At 41.7% G+C, this 27,617-nt stretch overlaps 1 protein-coding gene across 1 annotated transcript in view; it reads left to right on the forward strand.

The window, feature by feature from the left end:
* LIN28B (lin-28 homolog B) overlaps positions 1-17,261 on the forward strand; it is a 76,324-nt gene extending 59,063 nt beyond the window's left edge. Inside the window, exon 4 of the mRNA XM_042891503.1 lies at positions 15,886-17,261. Coding sequence (XP_042747437.1) covers positions 15,886-16,255 — 370 coding nt within the window. The 3' untranslated portion in view covers positions 16,256-17,261. The remainder of the gene's footprint in view (positions 1-15,885) is intronic.
* Positions 17,262-27,617: the final 10,356 nt, after the last annotated feature.

Genomic DNA, 27,617 nt, shown 5'->3' on the forward strand with positions numbered 1-27,617 from the left:
CTTATATGCGTGTGAAACTAACTGTGAGGATAAGAGGCAGGGCCAAAGTATGGAAATGCAAACTGCTGCCTCTGAAGGAAACAAAGCAGCAAGGAAGCTTAATGTGGTGAAATCAAGGGAGGTGTATCCATCTCCCTTCTATACTGAGGTGACAAATATCACAGGCTTTGTAACAGCTATCACCTGGGGATATTAACCTAAGGTTCAAGAGAGCTCATGAAAGAAAGGCTTGAAAACTGCAGGCAGCAGCAGTGCAACCAGTCCGATCTCAAAATGTGTCCTACAGCCTTGCATCCTATTAATAGAAAGACTGGGAAAAATGGCTGAAATGCAGTGTGTTTACTGGTTGTAAATTGTACCTTAGCTTTATTATTTTACCTTACCTAGCAGTTGTGTTTTGTCAACTGGGTGGTTTTCTTTTTCTCAACCAATGGAAGTGTGCTAAAAGTAATCTGTTTGGCTTTCAAAAATAATTTGTTGTAGTGTATAACAGAAAATTACCAAGTAAAATAAGCTTCATTACCATGTGAACTCCAAAATGGGCAAAAACGAGTTTGCCGAATGCAAAGCTTTATTTCTGCTGACACTTTTCTCGTTCCTCTGTGAGTTACAATTTGGAATTAGAAATATTTTTAATTTCATCGTTATTAAACTGCTGTATCTTATGCATTGAACCCCACTGAGCCACTTGGTAACATTTAGGAAAATGTTATGGCCTTTAAGGACAATCTTAGCAAAGAAATCTTCAAAATTATTTTTCTTAGTTGCACCTTTTAAAAGATAAGAGACAGGATTTAAGTTTGGCCTTCTTCTTGTGGGGAGATGGTAGGGGTTACTGTATTTTGCCTTCCCCCCTGACTTGTCTGTCCTGGAGTTCCTCAATTCGTTGTTCTCCCTCACTGGCTGCAAGCTGTGGTTGCCCCAAAGCTTTTGTGTTGCATTACAGGCTCCCCCAGAAGGCGTTTGGCTGGCATTTCTCCTGCTTTTGGGGAAGTGTCTGTAGGAAAGGAGAAGCTGATCTTCCTGACCGTGTCTGGAGCAGCCGGGGGAAAGAAATCATCAGGTCACAGGTTGCCTTCCTTAGTTCATGCTACAGCAGGCTTTGTTCGTGCTGTTGGGCTTCAGGTCCCTCCTGGCTGCTGTTGCCAAAGGCGCACAGGCCAGCTGGGAACAGCAACAGTATAACAGATACCCATGAGTTGTGTGCCTTCTTCACTCTATGAGGCACTGACCTGTGGATTTGGTGAGGGGATTTCCTTCCTCAAACTGCCAGAGTAGTGCGAAAGCAAGTAAGTTCAAAGAGGTTAGAGAATTTTCTCCATAGTATTGACTGTGGCTTCTCAGCCCCTTTAATAATCCGATCAACCCTGATGCTGTAAAAGCTTCTGTGTAGTTTCTGTGACAACAGATAAGTGTTTGCAGCATCCCTCTAATATCAGTTATGACTTCATATACTAGACTTTGATATAGACTTTGATATAGCAGTCTTGTTGAGCTGCTATATCAAAGTCCACCTCCAGAAGAAAACAAACTACTTTAGCACTACTACTCAGTGCTGCAATTCAGACATTCCTGGCTACAGTCTGCTGTTCATATGGTGTGGCTTGCTTTTCTCCAAAGGTAGGCCCATTGGAGAGGAAGGACTTTGCACTTCTCTCATCCCGTTCCCATCAGCACGCACCACACCTGCAGTAAACAGGGAGAAAGTCATCCCCCCTCCCATTCACTGATCATGTTCCAGCAGTGCCAATGAAACCTGCTAGAAGGCCAGGTGTAGTCATTTGTGAGCTATCTTTACTCGGAACTCTTCCTATTTTAATTCTTCTCTCAAAGAGATCAAGACAGGGAAATTTGACCAAGTTTTCAGAAGGTGATGAGTAACAAAAATTACGCAAGCACAGTTTGCCTTGGATTGGGTAGGAAAGAAATTACATTGTGACTGTTGAAGAAGTCAGTGATGATTACTGGGGTGATTATGATCTGCTGGAGCAGGATCTGAGGCTGCATGGAAGGAAGAAGCTGAGAATTTTCAAAGAGTATACAGGGAAGTGAGCCCAAGGTAATGTATGATATGCTTCATTAGGACACAGGACTTGGTTCTACTCAAGGACTGATAGATCAGGATTTTAAGGAGGGCAGGGGGAGAGTGGGGGAGTAGAAGGGACCTGCTGCTGCTGCTAACAGCCATTAAAAAATACAAAGCCAGCTGCTCTCAGAGCAGAGCTTGATCCTTTCAGTGCCTTTAGCAGCGCAGTATATATTCAGAGGAGGGGAATTCATGAGGCCCTATGGACCTACACCATGGCATTACACAAAAATGCAAGCCTGAACAATGGGTGGCCTCAGAGGTTCCATCTGGCCTGCCATTAACAAGGTTAAAGTAAAGTGGGCTGCTGTGTCTGTGCTGCACACAATTTACACTTCAGATGTTTTAACTTCGGAGCCGGACTGGAGGGAGTGCAGTTCTGACTGCACATGGCAAGGGGCTTGTCACATGTCTGGCAGACGTATTTGGCATTGATGCTCTTTCACGGATACAGCAATGTTATTTGGATAATTTGTAAGTACTCTTTTCAAAGTGAAGGCCAGCTCTTTTGACTAAGTCATTAAAGATCTATATATTCAGTCAACAAATGGGAATTGCAGTCGAGTCTTATTTTCTCAGGATATTTTAAGAACATAATATTAGCTAGCAGCATAGAGGAAATGTTGCAACTGGTATTTCTAGCACAACAACGTGGAAACTGCAATCCACTTTTCAGCTAAAAGGGATACTGATACATACATAGAAATGTATTCTATTGTAAAGCATTGAATTTTTGGAACTACCAAAATACTTATCTGGTAGTGTTAAACATGGTAAATAGTTTGTTTTCAAATTGGGATATTTGCACTTTAATAGGTTTTAATAATGCTGATCATAACTGTAAGCACTAGTAAATTTAATAAATAATCAGTTGAAAAAAAACGAATACACTACCCCATTACAGTACTGCAATTCTGAAATTATGTTTTAGTCACAGTCTTGTACTTTTCAAGACAGCACACGGGTAGACATCTTTCCAATGCTGTAGAAAAAGCAGAGATTATGGCTGCTGTGAGTAGGTATCCTTTACATTTTATTCTTGATTCATTTTTTTCGTCCAAATTGCATTGAGTTGCCTTAAAACAATATAGAACCCCTAGACTGCCTTCATACGTGTGTGTTTGATTTTTTAAAAATCCTATAATTGACCAATGAAAAAACAGTTTATAAGTTATTACACCTGAAATATTGTAATACATTGCAGTGGTTATTGTTCTGTTGATATCAGATAATAGTGACATTTTTACTTCTATTTTGTGTTAGCTTTATTCATGAAGTAAATGATACTTTTGTAGAGAGGTAGTGCTATATCAAGAAGTATGGACATGGCTGAGAGAATATAGTTGTAGCTAATTTTTGGATAATTTCTGTGCTGACCACTAGGAAATCCCAGGTGCCAGATGCTGTTTCATGCTGCAGTTTCTCTGGCAGCAGTACATGAGGGGATGATGGGAATCTCAATGCTGGTCTGTTCCTTCCCATCTCCTGCCTGGGTTTATCACACCCATGGTCATGCCAGTGCAATGGCTTTTTGCCTCAGAGCTGGAGGCGTGAGGTGAACCGAACTAAATGAATACTGCAAAAATGAAAAGCAAGTAGGTGAATTATCTGAAAACTTTTGCTGTGAATGAAATGCAGAGCAGCTGAGCTGGACTCCTGGTAACTGCTTACAGTGCTAGATGGCTTGCAGTGCTCAACCGTGACCTTTGGCAGATACCTGCACCCTGCTGGTGTGGCATGCTGCTGCTGGTTTGTTTCACTGCACGGAGTGTGAAACCAGAAGGGCACCACAGGAACAGTCGCTGATGCTACCAAGACAGTAGTGGTGGCAGCTGGGCTGTGTAAAGCAGTGCATGAATTGGGAGGAAAGCTACACAAATTAGTTTGTAGAAGGCATTCTGATTCAGGCTTTTACGCCATGATGGAAGCATGTGCCTTCCTTATCTGATTCTTCTTTAGTGCTTCCTGCCAGACTGAAAAAGATGTGTGAAGAGTTTTTTCTGCTCTTACTCAGTTTGTTTCAACAACCCTCCTTTTCCATTTAATTTTTGAGTTGCGGACATAAGAGGAATGGCTTTTCACAACTTGCTTATGACTTCTCATCCTGGTGGTTGGACAGCAGTAGGAGGGCTGTAACATGGAAGACAGCTTCCAAATCAGATATATATTATCTAGGATGTGCTTGAGTTTTGTTCTACCTCAGTGAATTCCAATTGATTTGTGACCTGTTCACCATAAGGCACTGTACTGTTGTACAATGATTATTTTCTTAGTTTACCATATGTAATCCAGAGGGGCACACTCATATCCTCAAAGCTATGAGGAACCTGATTGCCCGAGAGGTCCATGAGTTTCAGACATTTGAATACCTGTAAAAATTTGATTTTACCTGACCCCTAATCCTTTGGAAATCTATTATCAGCATCTCTTTTTCATATCTAGTTCCCAAAAGGTTCCTTCTGTATTTTCTCTTGCTGATGTCATTTACTTAAATCTCCATCACCAGTTTCAAAGCCTGGGAAAGATAAGACTTCCCCTGCAGGAAGTATGGGGACTGTGCTTGAGGTTGAGAGCCATGGGTGAGAGCTGCAGTTTACCTCCAGTCTGGAGTTAGTTGGAATCAAGTATTTATTTGCAGGTTTGTTGGATATTTAGAAGTTCTGTAAGGAGCAAAGTCAAAGGGATCTGTCTTGACTTAGGAGCATGGCTTTCTGGCCTTTCAGTTTTTCAAGAGGGAGGCTGGTTTAGTAAACAAGTTGTTCCTGGAAGTATCCAGGAATACTGTGAGAAACATCAGGTTATTAAAGATATGGGCCCTTAGTCTTAGAAGGCTAAAGCTGCATAGGTATTATAATTTTTGATCACACAGGAGGCATTGGGTTCCTAGCGTTTGAGTGCTGCCTGGAGCCTCAAAAAAAACTAATTTATGTGCTGTCTAGATATACTGTGCCTTGTACCAGGTGGGCTTTCTACAGGACAACTGGAAACTCAGTGCACTAACTGATAGCAGAATCCACAGTATTGTCAGGTTGGTTCCTGAGTCTTGGTTTGTATGACCCAAAACATTTTAACCTATACAAAAGACACCACATACCTAGAAGAGTTCACACCGTGGGTGTCTGAATGCAAGGTCCTTTCTGTCTGGAGGCTGTTGTTCTCTACAGATGGTAGCCTTTTGAAGGATTAGTAGTAGATCCTTCTTGTGAGATAAGAAACAAGGGTTGCTCTTCTCCACTGTCTCAGGGGAGCAGATATTGCTTACCAGATCCAGCAGGAGGCCACCATTTGGAGGAAGCACCAGCACAAGATGCAAGGATACTGAAACTGAGGAAAGGCAGGCAGGGATGAAGGATCTGGATCTGGGCTATGCAGGCTAATGAGTGCAGTTGTAAAGCATACAGCAACTCGTAAGACTGCTGTTGGGATTTTTTTAATGATACAAAAATAGATATCCAGTATTGGCATCTGATTTAATTAGTTGTTGCAGGGAGCTGGTTTGTGGCCACCCCTGTGCTGAGGAGTGACTGAGGAAGGGCTGGCAAAATCTAGAGGGGCTGATGTGGGGCTGCAGCCCTGCTCCAGTCTGGACTGTGATTTGCCTTCTCCTCCAGCTAGTAACAAATATTTATCCAGAGTGGCAAAAAATAGGTCTAGTTCTTTGTTCAGCTGCAGTATATTTGTATCTTATGGAAGGATACTTGCAGTTTTTCCTGTGGAAGGTACTTAACCACAGGAAGAAACTAGCTATTAGCTACTGTTTCCAGTAAGGGTTAGTATGGATTCCTATGAATTTTGACATTACACATTCCAATCATAGCCGCTGCAGTATGTTCTTGTCAACTTTCTGTGTCTTCTAACTTGCCCTCAGAACCCCAGATTGAAGGAGGGCAGACAGGCTGACAGCATAACTGAGTAATCGTCTATTTTGCTAGAAGTCAGGATTTACACTCCTAAATGGAAGAAATGTGAACTGTCCCCCCCCCCCAGAAATTCAGTATCTTGCTGACCTGTGCATACTTTGCGTAAATGAATGCAGAAAAATATTTATATGCCTTCTTTGGTCCCCCACCAAAAGTCAGATTGATCATGAGCAACTTCTGGGCTTGCATTAAAAATATGTTGGCCTTTCTGCCTCTGCGTGCTTCCAGTCTTAACGTTTCAATTTTCCTGCCCTGCACAGTGAATGCTGCTGGATAACTAAAAAGCCGTTTGGTTTAAAGTACAGATGAAATGTTAAGGCACAGACACAGTAGTGGTGTTAATCACTCTTCTGCTTTGTGACTGCTTTCTACATTGTAAATTCAGGGCTTCTGTAATTGAAGTTGTGACTCGGGTATGAATTGCTGATCAGAACTACAGATAGCTGGTTATGCTGTGCTTGGCAAGCATATCCATCTCGTCTTTCTTACTGTTTTTCTTTGGCTAGTGCATGTGGTGTCCGAGTAGTAATCTGCCATCTGCACTGATCATAACTAGGTGTTCATATCTGAATTGTTCTTTATTTTCAAACGTTCTCTTTAAGTCTAGGGTTCCAATTTTATATAAATCTCTTGAATCAGATTTCATTGGTCATGGCAGGAAAACTGATGCTTGGCCTGTAAACGTCCTTCTTTTGAAACAGTTAACTCATTCTTTCTTAGCTTGGATGGCTGAGTATGAATGGCCAGAAGAATCGAATGTGTCACTCCTCTACCTTGGCCATAGTTCTTTGGCTTTGCTATTCTAAATATTTTGTTGCGTTATACTTTCAGGTGTGACATCAGCTAGCACAGACAGATTCACAGGTGAACCTGAGGTGCTTCCTGCTCATGCAGTACGTGAGGGAAGAGCCTGCACTGCTGTAGTGTGACTTTTAAGTACTCATACACAGTGAGAAATTCTCTTCTCAGTTACACTATTAAATTTAGCCAAGAACAAGCTCCCTGAAGTTAGCAAAACTGCTCTGCGTTTACATTTGTGTGACTGACAGCAGAATTAAAACCATTAAGATCGTCTGTTTCTGGATGATGCAGTCTTTTATTTATTTATTCATTTATTTATTTTTAAGTTTTCTTCATCTCATTGTTAGCATTTTACTGAAGTGAACCACATAACACTAATCATGACCAAGAGGGATAAAGTGATATGGTTTACCAGGTATTGCAAAATGCTTTCATTAATGGTTGATTATTTGTAACAGTACACAGAATTAAGAGACTTCAGAGAAAGAAATACTGAGCTCAAACTCATGCCATCCCGAGACTAAATCAAGAAAAATGAAACACCAAATTTTGAATTAACAGTGTTGTTTTTAGTGTGCATAAATGCGTGTTTTGTTGGTGATTGTTTTTTAAAACAAATAATTATACAGAGAATTAGCAACCAAGATTGTTGTAAAATAGGTTGGAATAGAAAAACACTGAATTAATTTACTTGTAATTCTCAATACCTGCCTCAGGTAGGAATTAAAATCTTCAACATTTGAGTCTTAATCCTTTTGCTGCCGAAATCCTCTTTTCACGCTTTGCTGTTGCCTCTGCATTTTGATATGAAAAGCTTCAAGTTAAAATCTTAAGATGGTGTAAATCTCTTTAAAATGTTACACAAAATGCTGAGTTCAACTTCTCTTTAGTAATGTCAATATGTGGAGCTTGTCCATGTTAGGTGTGTTAGGTTCAAGTTTGGAAAAGTAAACTAGGAACTGACTACTTTCTTCCTCAGTCAGTAGATCACTGTGATGCAGATTTCTCTTGGCACTAAAATGTGGCAATAGAGCTACTGAATAATCTAATTCTCCCTGCAGGTATTGAACACAGGAACTTGCAGCACAGTTTCATGGAAAACCATCCACCATGTTTGTTGGCCTTTTGCTGGAAAGGGAAGCCCTGCATGTATTTCATGTGACATGAGTTATTCTATCAATTCCATCAGCTCTGGAATGAACCCCAAAGGGATAACTGACTTGGCCTCATAACAACAAATGTGGCGGTAACTGTCCTTTATTTCTGAAGAATGAAGATGTGAGGTGCTGGTCACATTTGCAGTCCTTAACACTTGTGAAGCCTATGCTCATGCAAGTCATTTGATCCATGATAGGACAGCTTTTTTGAGAATCTACTTCAAGATTGGGATTTCAGTCAGTGCCTACTTTTGTTGTCTGATACTCCTGAAACTTTGTGTGTGATACTGATTTATAAGAGATATTTGAAGTTACGTGACCCTCAGACTGGTTATGAAACTTGTATTTGCTGTTAATATTAATGACAGAATAAGGAACGAGGGGGAAATGGCATTTTTTTACTACCAGTTCCCAGTAACGTAATGGGCTTTTATCGGTTCTGTGCACTTAGCTGATGTGTGGATGTGGATGCGCTGCAGCTGGATCTGTGCTGTGTGGATCTGAGGCAGATCAGGGCAGGCATGCTGCGTAGCTCAGGAGCAGCACATCTCTGACCCAGGCAGAGCAGAGCCTGTGCACCATTACCGGTGTTACTGAGCCACGGTTCAGTACTGCAGGCACTGAGAAGCAGCTTCACACCAGTCCAGGTCTGCCCAGTGCTGCGAATGGGTAATGCTGGCAAATACACGTCTCAAGTCTGGGCACACACTGCAGGGTACCTGTGGTAAATCTTTATGGCAGCCTTTCCACCAACATGAACTACGGAAAATAACTATTATTTTTAAAAGTACTGCGTAGATAATTGCTTTGATGGAAAATCCTTTTTTTCTTATTCCCACAGAAGTGAAGGCTTACAAATATTCAAAATATCTGTGTGTGTGGTTTCGTGATGCAAAAAGATTAACAGTAGGCTTATTTGAAAAAACAGCATAGCAGCTCGTGTTGGAAATGCGTGATATATGAGTGTTTAAACCATTAAACCATTACTGATCTTAAATCTGCTCTATCTGGATGGGTTGGAGCTGTTGAAATACACACAGCCTTTCCACGCGGTATTGATACTTTTGGAGCAAAACCATCTCTGGTGTTATGCAGAAAAAAAAGACCTCATTTTGTTAGTTGTTATTTCAGGAGTTCCTAACTGTCAGTGTAAAGAAAACCCTTTTATTGTAAGGAATGAAAAGAACATCCAAAGCATTCCTCCTTGAGGATGCATTTCATAAGGATTCATAAGGATAAAATGTGAGTTATGCAAAAAATAATTTTCCTTCATGTCTCTGAAGAGGGCTGAGTGGATAGCACAGATAAGGTTTCATGGAAAGCAAGAAAGAAAGGAAACGATATTGTGGAGGTTGTTTTTTAAGAGCTGGTGTCTGTGTAGTTCTTTGTGCTTTGTGAGCCACCTTCCATTTCATTGTTCTTCTTGGTTTTTTGAGGAAAATAAACGCTTAAAAACCATCTTTCAGTAAAATTGTATTAGCAGATTATAAACAAATTTCTTTGCTCTCAGTGAAGCTGACCAGTGCCCCAAAAGGCCTGGTTTATCTGACAAATCCACTGCGTTTTTGTCAGTGTCTTTGTTGGGGGGGTGAGGGGGATGGGAAGCCCACACAACAAAAGACCACAACCTATTGATATGGCTTCTAGATGCAGGGGGGAAAATAGATTGATTTAGAGCTAAGCACGGAAAACTATTCGATCTGATGAGTTTACGATTGAGCATTTTTGTTTATTTATTTGTAATGATAGTATGCACTGTCAATATTCCACCCTATGTTATTGGAAGCTTCGCAGAAGGTGAGTTTGTGTCAGCATGCTGGGGCTAGCTGCAAAATGAAAGAAAGCAACCTTAAAAAAAAAAATGGAGGGATCTTGTTTTCCTCATTGAAATTGAATGGCTTCAATAATGTGCTGTAGGATTAGCCAGAGGAATAGATAAACACTTTTATTTTATTTCTTCTTTATTTCTTTCAAAGAATCACGTTGGTATTAAAAGGCTGTGGCTTTTAATCTCAAATACATAGAAAGGCATGGTACATTTTCACACTGAGTTTTACTGAAGAGTAGCAGCCTGCAGTTAACTTCCCAGCATGTCACCCCTGCGCTGCCTTTTCTGGGGCAGCATTGTGGGCACAGGGTTAGGACAAATCTAGATGTGGCCCCTGCGTGCCACGTTCTGGATTGATACCATACAATTTTGCAGTATGTCTGACAGAAAATAATTACAGTTTTGAGATTCAAATAATTGTTGATCTTTTCTCATGGATTAAAAAATGAGATTGTTGGTTTTCTATCTTAGCATCACTCTGCTTTCTGGGTACACCGTAAATGCTCTGATGAAGAAGCTAGAAGCTCCTTTCTCTACTGTATTTAACAAGATAATTTTGTGTGGCCTTGAAAGATTAAAAATACAGTTTTTGAATACTAATGCCTCATTAGACCATTCTCAGAGTTACTTGTATTTCCGCTGCATTCAAAAATAGCTTAAGAATTGCGACTTAAAGAACAAAATAGCATAAGAACTGAAAAACCCTTGTTTTTGTTTTGTGAGGAGAAAAAATTACCCTCTGGGCATGAGCAGGCAGCACACAGATGCCGAGGGCATTTTGTGTACATCACACTGACTGCATTTATCTTGAATTAAAGTCACGATTAGTAGCTCCCAGGCTGTTTGAGAACCCCTCTCAGCCCCACAGAGGTTTTTGTGACCCAGTAGTGTCCTTTTGCACTGCCTGTCCCTAGGTCTGTGGGGCCCTTGGAGATTAAAACACCTCCATTTTGTCTGAGATGTTTGTTTCTGTTACATCAGTCAGAGCTGAAGCTCCTTTCCCAGCTAAAGAAGGAGGCTGAAGCCATCTGCAGTGGATGCTGTTGGCAAGAATGTCCTTTCTTCAGGTAGTTGCGAAAACAATGAAAAAAAAGACAGCATATCTAGCCAGGTATGGCTTTAAGCATTCCCTTGTAATTATTTGATCCGCTTTAACTGCTTTGCTGGCTTTCAGCACGTTGTGAAAACATCATAGTTGCATACGCCATTATGAAACCTAGCTGTTTTTCAAAGCATTTGAACTGCTGGATGAAGCATTGTTTACCACGGTGCTGCTTTTGTTATCTGATAGCATTCCAAAAAATAGAAAGGGGAGCTGGTGTTGGGAATATCACAGTGAATTATTTCAGACATTCTGCACTCTTCCTCCTTACTTCCCTTTGCGAGCTCCATCAGATATGAAAACCACTACCCCCAAAAATAGTCACTAGGGCAACCCTAATGCTTTTCCCCCAACAGAGTGGAGCCACACAAATGATCCTCCTCTTGTCGTATATATTGGATTATCATCCAAATCATATTACGTGAAGCAGAATGAAGAAGCAAGCGGTTGTGCTTACCCTCCTTACTGCTTAGCTCAGCTGAGCTGTTGTTGTGAGAAACATGTTGGTTTGATGGCTGTGTTGTCATGCTAAAGGTGAGAGGGTTAGAGAGTGCTTGCTTCCTGACTATGAGGGGACTACTGGGACAAGGCAGAACAGCTGAAAACTATATTTTATTTTGTTTTTGCATTTGGTTGTGGTTTGGAGTACTTGTCGTGAATTTGTGGTCATCGGCTTTTTGGAATTAACGCAATAGATTATGTTGGAATCCATAGGCTTTCTGCTTGTTCATTTGTTTCTTGTGTGTGTAGTTCTGTGTAAACACAAATCCATAGCAAAGGAGAGTTTAGAAGTGTGTTTAATCTTGTGATATGTTCTTTCTTTATTAGTAGAAATTAATGCTACTGGTTTTTGGAGAGTACTGAAATACAGTGCTAGATAAGTTCCTCAAGATATTCCTTCATTAAAATCTTCATCCTTTTTGTATCATTGACGAGTCCTGATCCCCCCTTCCTGCCCCTGCTGTAGTGAAGGAAGGATTCCCATTCAGGATAATTGCCATCTCTATTTACATTGTTGCATTATGTTGAGCCTAAAGCTAGCAGTAAATCGTGAGAGGAGATTCCTTTTTTAGGAATCTTTCTTGCTGTTGCATTTTTTTAAGGGTTGTTCCTACTGTAGAGGCACTTCTAAGGGCTTCTTGTGGTTTATTCATCTCATGATGCAATGAGCACAGGCAGCTTTACTTTGTGTCTAACTTACATTATTTCCATGGTGTTTCTGAAGAAGTATTTACTGCAGTTGCACTTAGGTAGAGTTTTTGAAAACACAGTTGAGTGAGAGCGTGCTGATTTTCTTAGCAGGAGCCAGCTTGCGTGTTGTCCTAGGTATTTGTAGAGATAGCACTGTGGATACATAAATCTGTGTGCAAGTATCTACATTATCAGTTTTCATTATGTTGTAACGTAGGTTTATACGGCAGAGACAAGCCAAGAGCTGAAGCGTTTTGGACAAAGGGTTAATACCATACCTTAATGTGCGTGGATGCTGCCACGTGGTGTCATTTGTGAGCTCCCGAGATGGCTGCCCATTTCCTTTGGGTGTAAATCCCTTGAGAGGGAAGGCTTCTGAGTGTGGGGTGTGATCTCTTCTCTTGGTAGGAGTGATTGACAAGGAATGAATACATAGTTAAAAGAAGGGAGTGAATACCACCCCCCTGTTTAAGTCCAGGCACAGCCAGGCTGGCACATACGTATTCTAATGCGACACTATAGCCAGATGCTTGGGTTGGTTAGTCACAAAAAGCATTCCTGAAAAGGCAAATCATAGTTTAATTACAGCGGCTGCAGACAGGATTTTATTTTACAGTGACATTTTACAAGGGATTTGAATAAAAGCAGAGAATATTTTGCAAGTAAGATGTATTGATAAAAATATATGCAAAAGGTGACCGAGGCCTCTTGAGTGGAAACGGGGGCCCTGACAGCAGGTTCTTGGTCAATTGGTGAGGTGAAATGGTTCACTGAATTGGATAACACAGCGCATACCATAGTGACTGATTAAATTGATTTGTCCACGGCTACCACCTCCTCTGCTACTGAAGCCCTTTAACCTATTTTCAAAGTTTTTTTGATGATCCTAAATAAATGTGATGTTACAGAAGGAAGCCAACACAAATGCATTGCAGCTATAAAATTCTGTGTTTCATAATCAAGGTAAAATGCACTTTTTCCTGAAGGCACGCTCATGAGTAATGTTGTATTATGCTGTACTTAGATTTAAAAAAAACTAGGAATTAGTTCACTGCTAGAAGCAAACTCACAGGACATTAATAAATACCATTCTTTAATATAACCTTCATTATAATAAATACCACATTTGTGAAGTCCTAGCTGTATTTACTGGGGGGAGAGAAAGTAAAACATTTAAGAGGTTTTGTTGTTGCTGTTCTTGTAGGGGTCTTGTTGCTGTTCCTATGTTTTTCCAATTGCAAGTTTTACTGTCTTATCATTTTAACCAGAGGATGTTTAGTAAACCTGTCAGGGAAATATAGTTGAATGCCTGTTAAGACTGAATGCTGCTGTTAAGCAAGGCCATTAATTTAAAAATACCTACAATGATTTGGAAAAAAAGCACTTGGTTAATACTGTTTATTAACTTAAAACTTTTTATACTGCAAGGAAAAAGGCTTAATGTTTCTGTCTTAAACTAGGATGTTCATATTTTACAATATGTTTAGTATTTTTTTGCTAGGAAGATGTGTACGAAATGACAGTGGGGCATCTACGTATTCTCTCCTTGGCTGAAGGGAAGCTTTACACTTCATTTACTCATGAGTTATTCCATACTATGTACAGGCAGACTAAAGCTGGCATAGCCTTCAAATTTCTCTGAAAATCACGTAATTCTGTACGCTGATGGTGAAGAAGTAGAACCATTTCACCTAAAATTTTCTGTTAGTCTCTTGAAATAAAGATAGGGTTAGCATCTTGCTAGCAAGGAAAAAGAAATATAAATAGAGAGGCTCTTGGGACTGTTTCTTTAGAGCGGTTCTGTGAACTTCAACAGCCATTTTGTAGCCTTTTTATCAATTACACAGGTTTTATCAGTAACATTTTTATGTAGACAACATATATTCTGTGAGACACCAGCTATATATACAGCTTTGCATGGGCAAAACTTCTTGGGTTTATGTAGACTAACAGTGATTACTGAATGAAAGCTCAGAACAGTGCCGTGGTACTGCTCAGGAATCTGAAGATTTTGATGTGGGCTTGAGCAAAAGCACGTTGCATGATTATATATATACCTGCAGTTGCTTGTACATAGAGTCTTCTTGAATTCTTCATGCTTGTACCAAGCATGAGTATTTGTGCTATTTTCTTTTTAATTGATTCTTGCAATTAAGGGAAAGAAAAAAAAAAAATCATTATCGGGTTAGTTCTCTTCAGCAGAATGCTAAGATGATAGTTGATTTAATCCATATGCATTCGGTGCAAGTATTTGTAATACAAAAGAAGGAGAACCATAGAAAAATAGTGAAAGTAAGAAGTCCAGTGGTGGACATGACCAGCATAATTTCATCAGGTAATTATTTCCCTGTATCAGGTGTCAGATTAATATAACTCAAGGGTTCACATTCCTGGTGCATGTTATAAAGAGGGAGTAAAGAGCAAAGAACTGTTGGAGATTTCTTGATAATAAGATTAATAGAAGTGTTTACATTTGGGCCATTTTAAAGACTTGCTGTTGCCCCTGCAGCTTGGAAGAGGTGCTCTGCCGTGTGTCTGCCTCTGGCAGCTGTTCTTTTGAGGATGACACCCCAGGTCACCACCACTTGCAGTGCGGTTTGGGAATTCCAAGAGAAAACAAACAAACCCTGTTTTATGACTCTTGCTAGGGCTCTATTTATTTTGTTTTGAATTTAAACCATAAAAGCCATTACCAACCCTCTGAAACATAAGCATCGTAAAAGCTTGGCTGCAACCCTCCTCTTGGTGTGCCTTAACTGAGGCAGGGTTTCAGACGTGATCTCTTATGAGGCTGAAGAGTTTTTGGGCACAGAGTATCAGAGAAAAGGCAGCACATTCTAGGAGACATGGCATAATCTGAGGAAGCTCCTTAGGAAAGGCCAAACGTCTTTTCCCTGTTTGTTTCTCTTTATGGCCATGACCCAGCAACTCATGAACTGAAACATCACCCTGAGTGAAGAGCTGGGTCCTGGCGGCTGCCCCCTCTCCTCACCCTGCTCCGAAATGTCTGTCTTGTTGGGCATATGAAGTAGTAGCTCACAGGAGTTGAATGTATAAATACTTGGGTAAGCAGAGCTGTTTGCTGCAGAGATGCATGAATATTTGGTGCCCTCTAGTGGGGTCGGAGCTATGTCTGAACCCCAGCATCTCTCCTCTGGGGAGAGCCAGGAAGAAGGGCCGACGCAGGGTTTTTGCTTGTTTATTTGATTTTTGCATTCAGGATTTTAGCGTTGTATTCATGAAATTCTCAGTGTGCAGCAGGGTTTCCTAATGTAGTTGTACAGTGCCAGTGGCTTTTTTGACAGCGGGATCCTTGCAGTGTTGTTCTCATGGTGCAGGGGCTCATCTTAACCACCGAGGGCACTGAGGCATCTAAAGGCTTTCATCAAAGTATAATTAGGCCCCTGCTTGTGCTTGCCAACAGATTCAGCCCCTGTCAGCCAGTAGAAAGGTCCCGCAAGTTAGGAGCTACTTAAGGCTGGTCTTTTTGTTCAAGGAGTACCAAGGTTTTTCATAGCAAGATACTGACTGATAAGGACTATGGTAACAGAATCCATTTCCCAGTAAGTATTTGGTTTGTTGTTTGTTTTTTTTTGTTGTTGTTTTTTACCAGCATGACAAAGGGGCGCATTCCAAGTGTGTTACTTAAAAAGCAAAACTGCTTGCGGCAGTGGGATGTCAGTGCAGATGCTCCTGCTGCTTCACCAGCAGACAGGTTGCCCTCTGAGTTTATGATGCATAAAAAAATCTTGACAATTTCATGCTGCATTTTATAACCAGCTGTCTCTTTTCATTTCTAGATGCTACAACTGTGGTGGCCTCGATCACCATGCTAAAGAATGTAGTCTACCTCCACAGCCAAAGAAGTGCCATTACTGTCAGAGCATCATGCACATGGTGGCTAACTGCCCCCATAAAACTGTTTCACAACAGCCCACTAGTTCTCAGGGAAGACATGAAGCTGAACCCCAGCCTTCCACTTCTGCTTTCCTGAGAGAAGGGGGAGGAACGTATGGCTATTCATCTCCATCGTATTCTCAGGAGGGAAGGTCAGAGATCTCAGAGCGTTCAGGCAGGTCACCACAAGAAGCTTCTTCAAGTAAGTTATCTGCATCACCCGAAGAACCAAGCAGAAAGGGGCCTTCTGTTCAGAAAAGGAAAAAAACTTAAAGCATTTTCCGTACCTTTCCATTTTCTTTATCCTCTTGGGATGTCTACCTCATGCAAGTACAGGGGAAATAATTTCATTATCAGTAGCTGATGTGGAATTTTAACTACTGTTGAGGAACTGTGATTTTTTTTTTCTTTAATAGACAAATCACTCCAAGCAAAATCCATTTGAGCAGGGTGCATTGCATTTTACCTTCTGTATGTGTGTGTGAGTGTGCACGTGCGTGTATGTATACGTATCTATGAGTATATATTTTTTTCATCAGGACACTCTCCAGCTCCCACAGTGTTACTGTGAAGCAATAGACACAGTACCCATAAATGTTCCTGAACTCGTTCCCAGAATCTGTTTTCAAACATGTTCAAAAAACAAATAAGAAAACCCAAGAAACCTCGCAAAATGAAACAAACCAAATCTGAAAAACCACACTCAGAACTAAGATAAAGGCTGTTACTTTCTTGTGAACCAAAGGATATGTTCATATTTTAAAGCTGCCATATGGTACTAAAGATACTAAGACATCCCCCAGCCATCAATTTGAGTTACTTTCTTTGTCATCTCCACAGAACATCACTTTCCCCATTCGCACCCCTCCACCCCCATGCCTCAGAAGGGCAGTGTCACAACTAAACATAGCTCTCATTGCCACCGTCCTTTGGTGGTAAGGAGTTTAAAGCTCCAGAAAAGACAATGAATGTGTAGTTTCTGTGCTGGTTTCTCAAAATGTTTTGTTAAAGTAATATGAGTGTAACTGTAATTTAGATGATTGTTGTGTAGGGGAGACTGTGTAAGTTGTTAAAGAACAAACCTCTTTGAGTGGTATCGGGATACCATTCTGTTGAACCTTTTGTATTCTGTGAACGTTTAGGGGACCTTGGTGGCAGTAGTAGCAGCAGCAGCAGCAGCAGCAACTTCTCTTGGTCCCAGGTAGTGCCCTGCAATTTGAAGGGGACTTGTCCCTTATTTACTGTTGGGAGAATTGTGTAGGGATTTTTGTTGTTGTTGTCTGTTTTGTTTCTAAAGAAAAAGAAATGCAAAACTAATAAGATCCTGAGATAAATAGTTCCTTAAGATAAAAGGTAATTGGGTACTCACAGTTGCTTAGCCAGCCTCTCTTTCTGATGATGCAGCACGTGTACATTAAAGAAGGACAGGTGCCTGCTGTGTACAAGCCTGAGTGAAAAGGCACCTGCAAACTTGCCAGAAGCCATGGACATCACCTGCTTCTTGTGAACGGGAGACTGCTGCTGACCAGCCATGGTCTGGTGTGTGCTGGGACCACACACTTCTGCATTACAGAGGAGGAAGATCGGTGGTCTCAGAGTGAGACTCCCTGGGCTGCAGCCCTTGCTGGGGGTTAATAGAGTTGGAGCCTGTCAAAACTTCAAGTCACTTTCCATTTGTAACTTCTACATTACCAAGTCATACGTACGATAACATACTTTGACAAATCCCATTGCAGATGTAAGTTAATTAGAGAAATGTATGTAATCCTTAGCATTGGCAATAAGCGCAGGCTGTTAAAGCTTGAAAGAGTCAGGTAGGTTTAAGCTAAGATAATCAAACAGAAGAAACAGCCCGCATGGGAGGCTGCAGTGAGCCCAAGTCCCAGATGTTGGAACTCCTGCAGCCGATGGCTCACTGTGTGGCCGCTCCCTTCCCAACTGTCCTGCCGGTTGAGACTTGTGCTGCTGCTGCTGCTGCTTCAGTAAACAGGCAGTAAGAAAAAGCCTCAGCAAAGGGCACAATTTCCAGACAATTATTTTGTGTGAATTCCTAGCCAGTGTTTGCGAGAATCTCAATGGTTTGTACTGAAGTTCTCAGTGTGCTAAATGCAAAGCTTACCTTTGACGATATTGAATGTGATATATCTATAGAGAACTTCCTTGCCTTACGTGAGGATAGTAAACCTATTTAAATTATGTAGACAAATCAAAGTGGCATTGCTTAACCTTCTAGCCGGTGTAAAAACCCAGGTTAAACAGCAAAGATGCAAAACTTAGGTCACTTTGAATGTTTAAACCAAAGTTCCTTATAGAAATAGGCAATTGTGGATTTGAGAACTGGTCATTCCCTGTTTATATGTAAGAAGTTCAGAGCTGAGATGAGGAAATATTTTCAATGGGCAGATTTTTATTGGTGCTGTTTGAAATCACTGTGTGCACCGAAGTCAGACTGAACTGCAAAGAGCACATACCAAACCCTATCTTATTGTTGATAGCTTAAGGTTTTATTTTTATATATTAGAATGTTATCACTATTACATAACATACTCAGGACAAAGAACTTTGCTCAGGGAATATACCATGTAATGTTGTTTTTACTTTACAGAATAGTCTACCGACTTACTCAGAACAAACCAGATAGACTTAGCCCTTTTTATCTCTCTATAAGTATTATGTACTGATGTTAGTAACTACCTCTGAGTTGACATAGACCTACATTTCTGATAATCAGATTTCAGCGTTTTGTATTATAAGTTCCTGTGAAGTGAAAAAGTGGCATTCTGTACCGGTTGCTTATGTGAGCATATGTGTCTACATTCACAGGGTCTGAGCTTTCAGAGAAGCTGCACAACCACAGCTCCCACTGGCTTCGAGTTGGAGTTATGGTGCTTAGCTTTTCTAGCAGGGGAGGGGGTGGGAGGGAGGGGGAAAAAAAACCACAAAGACATCAAGCCCACTTTGTTTACATAGGCGACAATAAAATTATTATTCTGTTTACAGCAAAAGGCTACCTCATATTTACTGCATAAACACACCTTTGTGCTGCTCTGGCCTTAAAGGTGGCTGTTGATCTATGGTACATACTTTTTATCTGTACTGAATATGTAACTGATGTTTCACCACTGCATACTTCACGGCAAATACTTGTTTAAGATGAAGCAACCATCTGAAATGATGAGAAGTTTCCAGACATTTCTTTAGAAGTTTTTATTTTTCTGTCTAAAGGATGATGGGCACTGTTCACAAAAAATATCTCCCAAGCAGACAAAAGTATACATGCCTGAGTTAAACATAGCAGAGCAAGCTATGGCAGGTAACTACTTACTTAGCACTGGGCTGCTGTAGGAAAAAAATAAAAAATAAAAAAAATGTAATTACGCTCCTTCAATAGGCTGCTCCAAATAAGCAAATAACACTTGACGGGAAGAGGCACAGACTTGAATTTGGGATTCTTCCTTCAAATCTAAGGATGTAATTAATGTTCTACAGCATTGGCTCAGCCTTGGTTTCCCCTATTCACCAGCCCGTCCTTGCCAGAATGCCTCACAATAAAACTCATTTCAGTAGAAAGAGCTCAGGTACCAGCTCGGAGAGATGTATATTTCTTCAGACAATACTGGAGATAAGGTTAAACCCAAAACGAAATCTCTCCATCTCCTTCACTCCAAAACACTCAATTTTGATCTAACCATAAGGGACATCGTGAGATACTTTATATTCTCCCCTGGGGAGAGTTAATGGAATCTATTTACAAACTAAAGAAATTAAGCTGTGAAGAACATTTGGAGGAAGAGCCAAATAACTTTTTGCTGTAGCTGCTGGTAAGTCTGGCACTGTAGTACCATCTGCAGTATTTTGCTTTTAGCTAGCTCTCAGGGAGTGCCAAAGAACACATCTGACTCCTACTTTTTCCCTTTGTAGGCCATCTTTTTCAGCCCAGCTCTATTCTACACCAGTGTTATCCTGGAGTTCCTGCTTAGTCATGCATAGTTTTGTGAATAGAGCCCCATAAAAAGTGTTTATAGATCTTGTAACATTCTTTGTAAGAAGAATTATAAAAGAACATGGGAAATCTCATTGAGTCTTAAATTTAATTTAATTAATTTATCTGTAAGAAATGTTTATCATAAAAATATATATGTATTCCCCTGTGCTAGATATAAAAGTAATTGGGAAGATGCGTACATGTGCAGGTGCACTGATTTTAATTTTCTAGAAGTCTTAATGAGATTTGAGTATTGTTTTAGTAACAATCAGAGCCTCATTAAATGCATCAATCTGATTTTGCTTAGTTTATCAACAGCCTCTTCTTTAGGATACGTTGGTTGTGTGTGACCCCGTTACAACCGCCGACTGATAGCAAGAGGTTGCTTTATGAACACACCCTTCTTTCCAATGCTAAAACAGAGCTGTAAATTAACAGCTTTGGTAGTGTTTTTGTAAGAATGTTGAAAAGTACCAAGGTATTTGCTACCATTCTATTTGAACCAAATGGAAGAGCAACCAGCTTTACAAAGGATAATGGTTTTGACTACCTCTTGGATTACTAAGTTAAGCAACAACTGGCTGACAACCATCACCAGACTGGCTTAAACTAGTATGCGTTGCTTGTGGTAATAATAACAATAACCATACTAGAGACCAAAGTGAACACTGATTTCTATATGTCTTTAATACTGTGTCTTATCTAGTGTTTTTAAATTATCTTCTGTAGTATAGATTACCTCATTGTCCATTTTGACTTGTATGTTGTTTACAAGGTGAAATAAAGGAAAAAAATCACTTGCATTCTATGTTTTAAGAAAAAGACAGCGAGTTGACATTTTGAAGACCATTTCACCTGTTTACTGTCTTGAGGGACTAAAGCACTGATTGCCTTTCTACATATCATGTATTTTATATTCTCATTTCATGCCTAATGTCTTTTTTTTTTTTTTTTCCTGTCAGTCATGGATATTGTGAGGTTTAAAAGAATTACTTGATTGAAAATAAAACATATAACGTTGGCATTTACACAAGGCCTTCGAGATTTTCTTTATTTGGATGATTAAAAAAACCACTGCAGTCAGTGTTCACTTAATTTTAGGATATTAACCTGCAGAAAGATAATTTGCTGTAGGTGTTGTTTGTGGGGGATTTGTGGAGGGATGGTGGAATGGTGAAATAAATTATTATTGCATACCTGGCTCACACTACCAGTACTGCAGAAATTGCACCCCAAACCACTTTCAGCTATCGAAATTAAACTGCAAGATTATAGCTTTGGCTTCTTATTCTCTGTGAGAATGCAGCAGTCATTAAAGTTATCAGACATCTGGGTTGTTCTCTAAGATGAAAAGCTTTCGGTATTTAAGCCTTATCCTGTCTCTATTACTTCTTTCGTAATCTGCAAGCTCACATATATCTTTTGTATGCTAATTTGAAGTAATTTTAGGTGTTGTTTTTCAGAAATGAAGGAGCTGTCATCTGCCATTACATGGAAATGTCATCTCCAAATTACACGAAGTATCTTAGCGAATTCTATAGCATTAGCTCATCATTTTGCACTAAAAAATGGGAGGACTTCAATACGTCAGCTGCATAGCCATTGTGCATCAGTATAATCTCTACCAGTATGGGAGATTGGCAGCAAAGTGTTACAATCTCTGAAATACAAAGCAGAAAAGCATCATCTACATTTCCAGTTGCATAATTTTTTTTTTTTTTATTTTATTTTTACCTCTGGATGAGTGAGCTGTGAACATGTGAGCTATGAACATGTTCCCCCTCTCCTTGTAGCCTGATATTTCCTTCTTGACTGGTGCAGTACACAAATTTTAGATATAGATTATCAGACGTACCATGCCAAGGAGAAGAAATGCTTTGGTTGAAGCTTCCTGAATAGTCAACAGAGTAACACCAAACTCACAGGCACAGCTTTTTCCATTTGCTTACCTGTTGTGTAAGTCTTAGGACATTTGCTTCTGAGACATTGCCAGGCTTTCTGTAACCCTCAGTCCTGAAACAAATCAGCCTTTTTTGAAAGAATTGTGTTTTTTCCAGTGAAGTGTTGGTCCAGGAGCGGTGGGCAAGTCAGTCATTTCAAAAATATTCTTAATTCATGAAAGGCTCCACATCCATCTCCCTCTCTGCACGAGTCTTCTTGTCCCCAATAATAAAAATGTCCCAAATGCTTCACATGCTTAACTCTCCTGTATGCTTACACAGGAAGAAATTCTGTGGCAGGGGTAAGGGAGTTCTTTCTGTGGATGTCCTGCTCCTGTTTATTGGTGTAATTTAGGTGATGCCTTGTAATGAAGTTAGATCATAGAAAGGATCATCAAGTTCCAACCTCCCTGCCACAGGCAGGGCCACCAACCTCCATATCTAATACTAGACCAGGCTGCCTGGAGCCCCCCTCCAACCTGGCCTTGAACACCTCCAGGTATGGAGAATCCACAACCTCTCCATCTCTAGCTACCTCTTTAAATAAAGGCTTTACCTCCTACTTCTCTGTGAAGGGCTCAGCTGTGCCTGGTGGCATCTGCAGCCACAGTGCTGTTGACCCAAGTCAACCAGTCAACTCCTGCAGGTTACACAGTTCCTACTGTGTCCTACGAGCATTGCCCACTGCACAACTGCACAGTAGCTGCCATTGAGCCCCACACACACTTTCAGGTTGCTGAAGCTCAGTTAAAATGCAGCTGGTCAATTTTTGCTTCCTGGCTGTTGCGTGTTTCACCTCAGGTGCTATTTGCTGTGCAGCACTTAGCCTAGATATGCTGGGCCAAAGCAGCCAGACAATTCATAAACCTATGAAAGTGAACTGGTGACATGACTCCCATTTTACCAGCCAAAAAAGGGTGGATGAGGTGAAAAAAAACACAACTACTGACCTTTGTATCCAGCTTTAGATGCCTACAACTTCTTTGCTTTTTTACTCTCCTCCTCTCAAGTCCTTCAACTTTGATGCTCTGTCCGACTCTGGCTTTAAGTACAGTCTCCTTCCTTTAGCCACAGTATGGCTCAAAGGCTTTCCTTTTCTGCATACATGCATGCTGTCCAACCATTTCCCGTTCACATCACGCCTTCCTTGGAGCACACCCTGCAGCTGCTCCCAGGAACATTTCACATGGCCAGTTTTTCCTTTGCACCTTTGGCGTATGTGTTGGTTCCGTGCCATGAGTACACACACTGCCTCAGTGAAGGGCACGTGTCTCCTCTGTGCTGTATTTGCACGCCATTAATTAGAGGAGCTCCCAGCCCTGGGACCACCATAGCTCAGGCTTCCCCTTGCAGAGCTGTGCATTTACTGCCTACCAGGACATGAGAGGGCCTGTAGCTGAGCTCAGTCCAGACTAACCAACACTGGCACAAAGGACAGACCCCATTATCTCCTGCAGGAAGCTCTGCTGTAGTCACAAGAGCATTTGCACCCGTAAGAGCCTCCCTCACCTTCGAGTGTAGCCAACCAGCATCTCCTCCTGACTTCTCTTAGACAGTTTTATCCACAAGCCCCCAAAAATTTCTCAAATCAGAGCTCGCAGTGGTGCTTTCCAAGGATTAGGACCGATTTCCAGCTGTCCCTACAACTGAAATAAGCTGTGCTTCCTCTTGTTGCTAGCAGCTCACTAATAGCAGCCTACCCATCTCCTTCATCCCTCTTAGCTGTGCTCAGGACACCTCTGAAAACAAAATGGTCTGGTTTGTATTCTGTGAGCCTTACAGCCAGTCAGCGTAGACTTGTTTAAAGAGAGCTGCCCATCGTCATCTCTGGTACTTCATTCAGCTCCTAAGTCTAACTCACATAACAAAGCCTGCCCGCCTCTTTTTACATTGATAACAGCTAGGCAGGAGGACACAGTGGGCACAGGGGACAGAATGGAAGAAAACACCGATCAACACAGATGCTGAGCAACACAAGGTGCGGTTGCCAGAAAATCCTGTCAGTCCAGTGAGACACGTGAGAACATGCCATGCTCACCCAGAGGAAAACCAAAACCCCCCTTTTCCTGGGAGGCCACCGCCACAGAGCACAGGCTAGAAAGAACTGGGGCAGAGTAGAACAGGAAGGGCTGAGGAGGAGGGCAGGAGCCTCTGTCAGCTGGCTTCACATGGGTGAAGAGGTGTGGGCAGCTCATGGGGGCTGTGGGGCTCCCACTGCCTGTACCCTGCCTCGTCCAGCACCTCCAGGCCTATCCAGATGGGTCCAGCTCTCTGGTCTGAGCCTGGTTTAGCCCGCCATCAAGTCAATACGGAAAGGATTTGGGTCACTATAAGCTTTTGTCGGAAGGGTTGCCTGAATTAGTTCTTCTGTTTGAGATGAAAGGACGAAAGAGGTTCATCTTTGTTCTCCTGCTGTCATGACCCCATCCCATCCCTGTCGCTATTCTCTGGTTCTCAGCAAGGCCCCAGCACCAGGTCATAGGTCAGAGAGATCTGCGAACTGCTTCCCTAGGGAAACCTGAACCGGCTCCAGCACTTCCAGAAAGGAATGGAGTCAGTTGGTGTCACTGAAGTTAACTTGCAGCAGCTGTCAGAAAAAATGCATCCTATATACACAAATAGACACCGACTAACCAAAAGAGAATGGCATCTGTGAATCTGGGGGCATGTAGGGTTATACGTTGTCCTCCAGTTCTAAGAGTTGTGCCCGAGTTCACTGGTGAGCGTTCTGCTCCTGGAGATGTTACCATACAGCACAGATGAGCCCACAGACAAAAGCATGATTTTGAACAGAACCGAAGCACTCAGACCGGGTGATAATATATCATACATAGTCATATACTATACAGGAGTTTACACAGGTCTTCCTTTTCTTCCCTTCATAAAAACAGGTTAAATAGGAAAAAACACTGATATAATTGTTGCTCACATGGAGCAGGATACAGACCTAACATGAGCCATCTGCCAGAAAGAGATTTTCTTGACTCACAGTTTAAGATCTAAGCAAGGAGAAAATGTCAAACCATCAGCCCCGGCACACACTTATCTCAGTCAGCATTCTGTGAATCTGTGGTAGATGTATTCTACATAAATCTGCTTCCCATCCAGAGCACAAGTGCCTGTTTCAGAGGTGAGCTTCCCCACAGCTGCCAGGAGGATCTGCTGAGCAAGGGATGCCCACATGCACCGTGCAGCCCATCCAACAGCAATCTAACTGCAGGGTTGCTGCTACATATATAGCATCACATAACACAGGTCAGCAGCCCACATGAGCACATGCTGCTTACACAGGAAATTCACCCTAGCAATTAGGAGCTGGCACTGCACATGGCAACATCTCAGCTGCTATTCTTGTTGCTGTCCAAAACAAGCCCAGATGCCCATGGCACAGACCTATGCCAAGAAGAGGATGTAGCAACTCTCCCAGCTATCTGGATGGCACTGCATATCTCTGTTCCAAAGCACAGACAAGCCACTGCTCTGAGCTGCATTCCCACAGCTTGTGATATGCACAGCCTCCATCCATACAGAGTAATCTCTTGGTGGTCACTCCCACAGCACCAATACCTACACAGCACACATCACTGTACTACCTTTTTCCTCTTTCCCACCATGCTTTCAAGCCATGCTTCTGATGGAAACCAGCAACAGATAAAAGGGGGAAAAAATAGCATTCTTTCCCTCACATTTTCCTAATACAGGTCCATATATGTTTACACTGCTCTTCCAGATACCTTCTCTCTTGAAACAAATAACAGAGAGGTCTTCTGTATCTCTGCAGAAGCTCACAGGACAGGGCTCACGTCCAGCGGCAGAGACTCCTTGAAGAGGTGAACCTCGTGCAGCCATTGCACTAGTGGTTCTTCCTCCAAGAGGGCACCCACAGCATCTGCTCTGCTCCAGTGGAGAACAGGTGCCCTCAGGAAACACAGGTGATGTGAAGATAAAGGAGTGGCAGCACCCTGCGTGTCCCATCCACCTGTCCCTGAGGACAGGGCTCATCTGCTGCCGATGCCTACGGTCCTCTAGTAACAGCCTGGGAGATGCTTTTTTTTTCCCCAAGACATTCCAAGATGTCTTTTTCTTTCCATAGCACAAGCCACAGCTGGGCTTGAATATCAGTGTTAGGTCAACAGAACTGGTGAGGAAAACAGGAGTAGTGTAATGGAGTAATTAAAGGGGGATGGCTTTCAAAACTGATGTTTAGTTTAGAGCTGGAGACTGCCAGATGACAGCGGAAATTCTCCAGCAGCATTTCCCTCTTTGGAAAAGAGAAATCGTTTTCCCCCTCACTTCAAAAGCCCCTCATAGATTTCCTGTACTGTTTACGTCACCATCTTTATCAGCTCAGCTCTGTTGGGGATTTCCATTACTTTCTCAGTCAGCACTTTTCAGCACTTCTAATGCACTGAGCACCATGATGAATGCGATGCAGGAGCAGAGCGGTGCTCAGACCTCCTGCTCCGAGACTCACAGAGTGCAGCCATCATTCCTGCCAGGATGTGATGCAGCTGCGGACTGCAGCACTGATTTTCCTGCATCTTTCTTCAGTGGAGAATGGGGAACATGATGAGAGATAGCACATGTAAGCGGTGCTGTACCTGTGGTACACCAATAGCCATGTGCATCTTTGATGGGAGCAGCCATACAGGGAAGGTATTGCAGGGATAAGCACAGATCTACCCATTATTGATGTGATTCTGTTTTTGCAGTTCCTCCCTTTCCCAACAAGGTTTACAGTCATAGTTACGTCCCAGTTCCTCACTCCAACTGAGAGAACCATTCCTCCAGCCCTGCCCCAGGAACCTGCAGGGCTGTGCTGGATTTTTTCTTTTTTTTTGGCTTCCTCCATAACACTGACAGCACTTGCAAAAATCGGGCAGCTTTTATCCTCAGCAGAGACTGCTATACATCTGCATTCCTACCTTCTAACATGAAAGTAAACCAATTTGAGATTAAAACAATGTAAGAAAATGTACAGACAAACTGTAATTAGCAGCTGTTGAACAATTTAGGAGAATAACATAAGAAAATACAACCAAAAAAAGACAACCACATATCCACGAGTCCTCTAGGACATGACCCAACTATGCCCATTAAGGAAAAAGAGGAAAAAAAGAAATCCAACCATGCCAAAATAGCAGGGCTCTCAGTCTGCTGCAGGCAAGGGTTGATTGCAATTAAAGGACATCAGAGGCAAACAACTGCATCGTTGCAGGGAAGAAATTCTTAGCAAACAAGAGTTTGAGTAACGTGATTTTTGCCTTTGATATTCAGGTAAAGATATGTGGTATTTCTCCCACGTTCTGTAGGGTGCTGTACAACATATTACGTGCTTGGAAAATAAAAGAGAGAGAAAAGAAAAAGAGAAGTTTAATGTTCAACGTGTTCTAAAAGGAGCAGTAACACATTATAAAAGTTATTTGTCCAACATAACAGTAGCTGATGCCAGCCTGAGTTTTTCAGGGACTCCGATCAGAGCTGCTGTTGCTAAGTATGCAGCCTAGGGATGGACATATCAAAACCATATCAGATGAGCGTGATACAGTTTCTTTTGCTAACTGTCCCTACTGCCAGATTTGTTTCAAAGAAGGAAAGAGGGAAGGGAGCAGGACAGAGACAGCCCACCTGACACCTCACCTGTTCGCATATGAACTTCAGTTCTTTGTGGGGTTCCCAGAAGAGCAACTCAATCTTCCAGTCCTCACAA

Source organism: Lagopus leucura, unplaced genomic scaffold (assembly GCF_019238085.1).
Source record: "Lagopus leucura isolate 7727_CA_CO unplaced genomic scaffold, USGS_WTPT01 Super-Scaffold_73, whole genome shotgun sequence".
Classification (NCBI taxonomy): domain Eukaryota; kingdom Metazoa; phylum Chordata; class Aves; order Galliformes; family Phasianidae; genus Lagopus; species Lagopus leucura.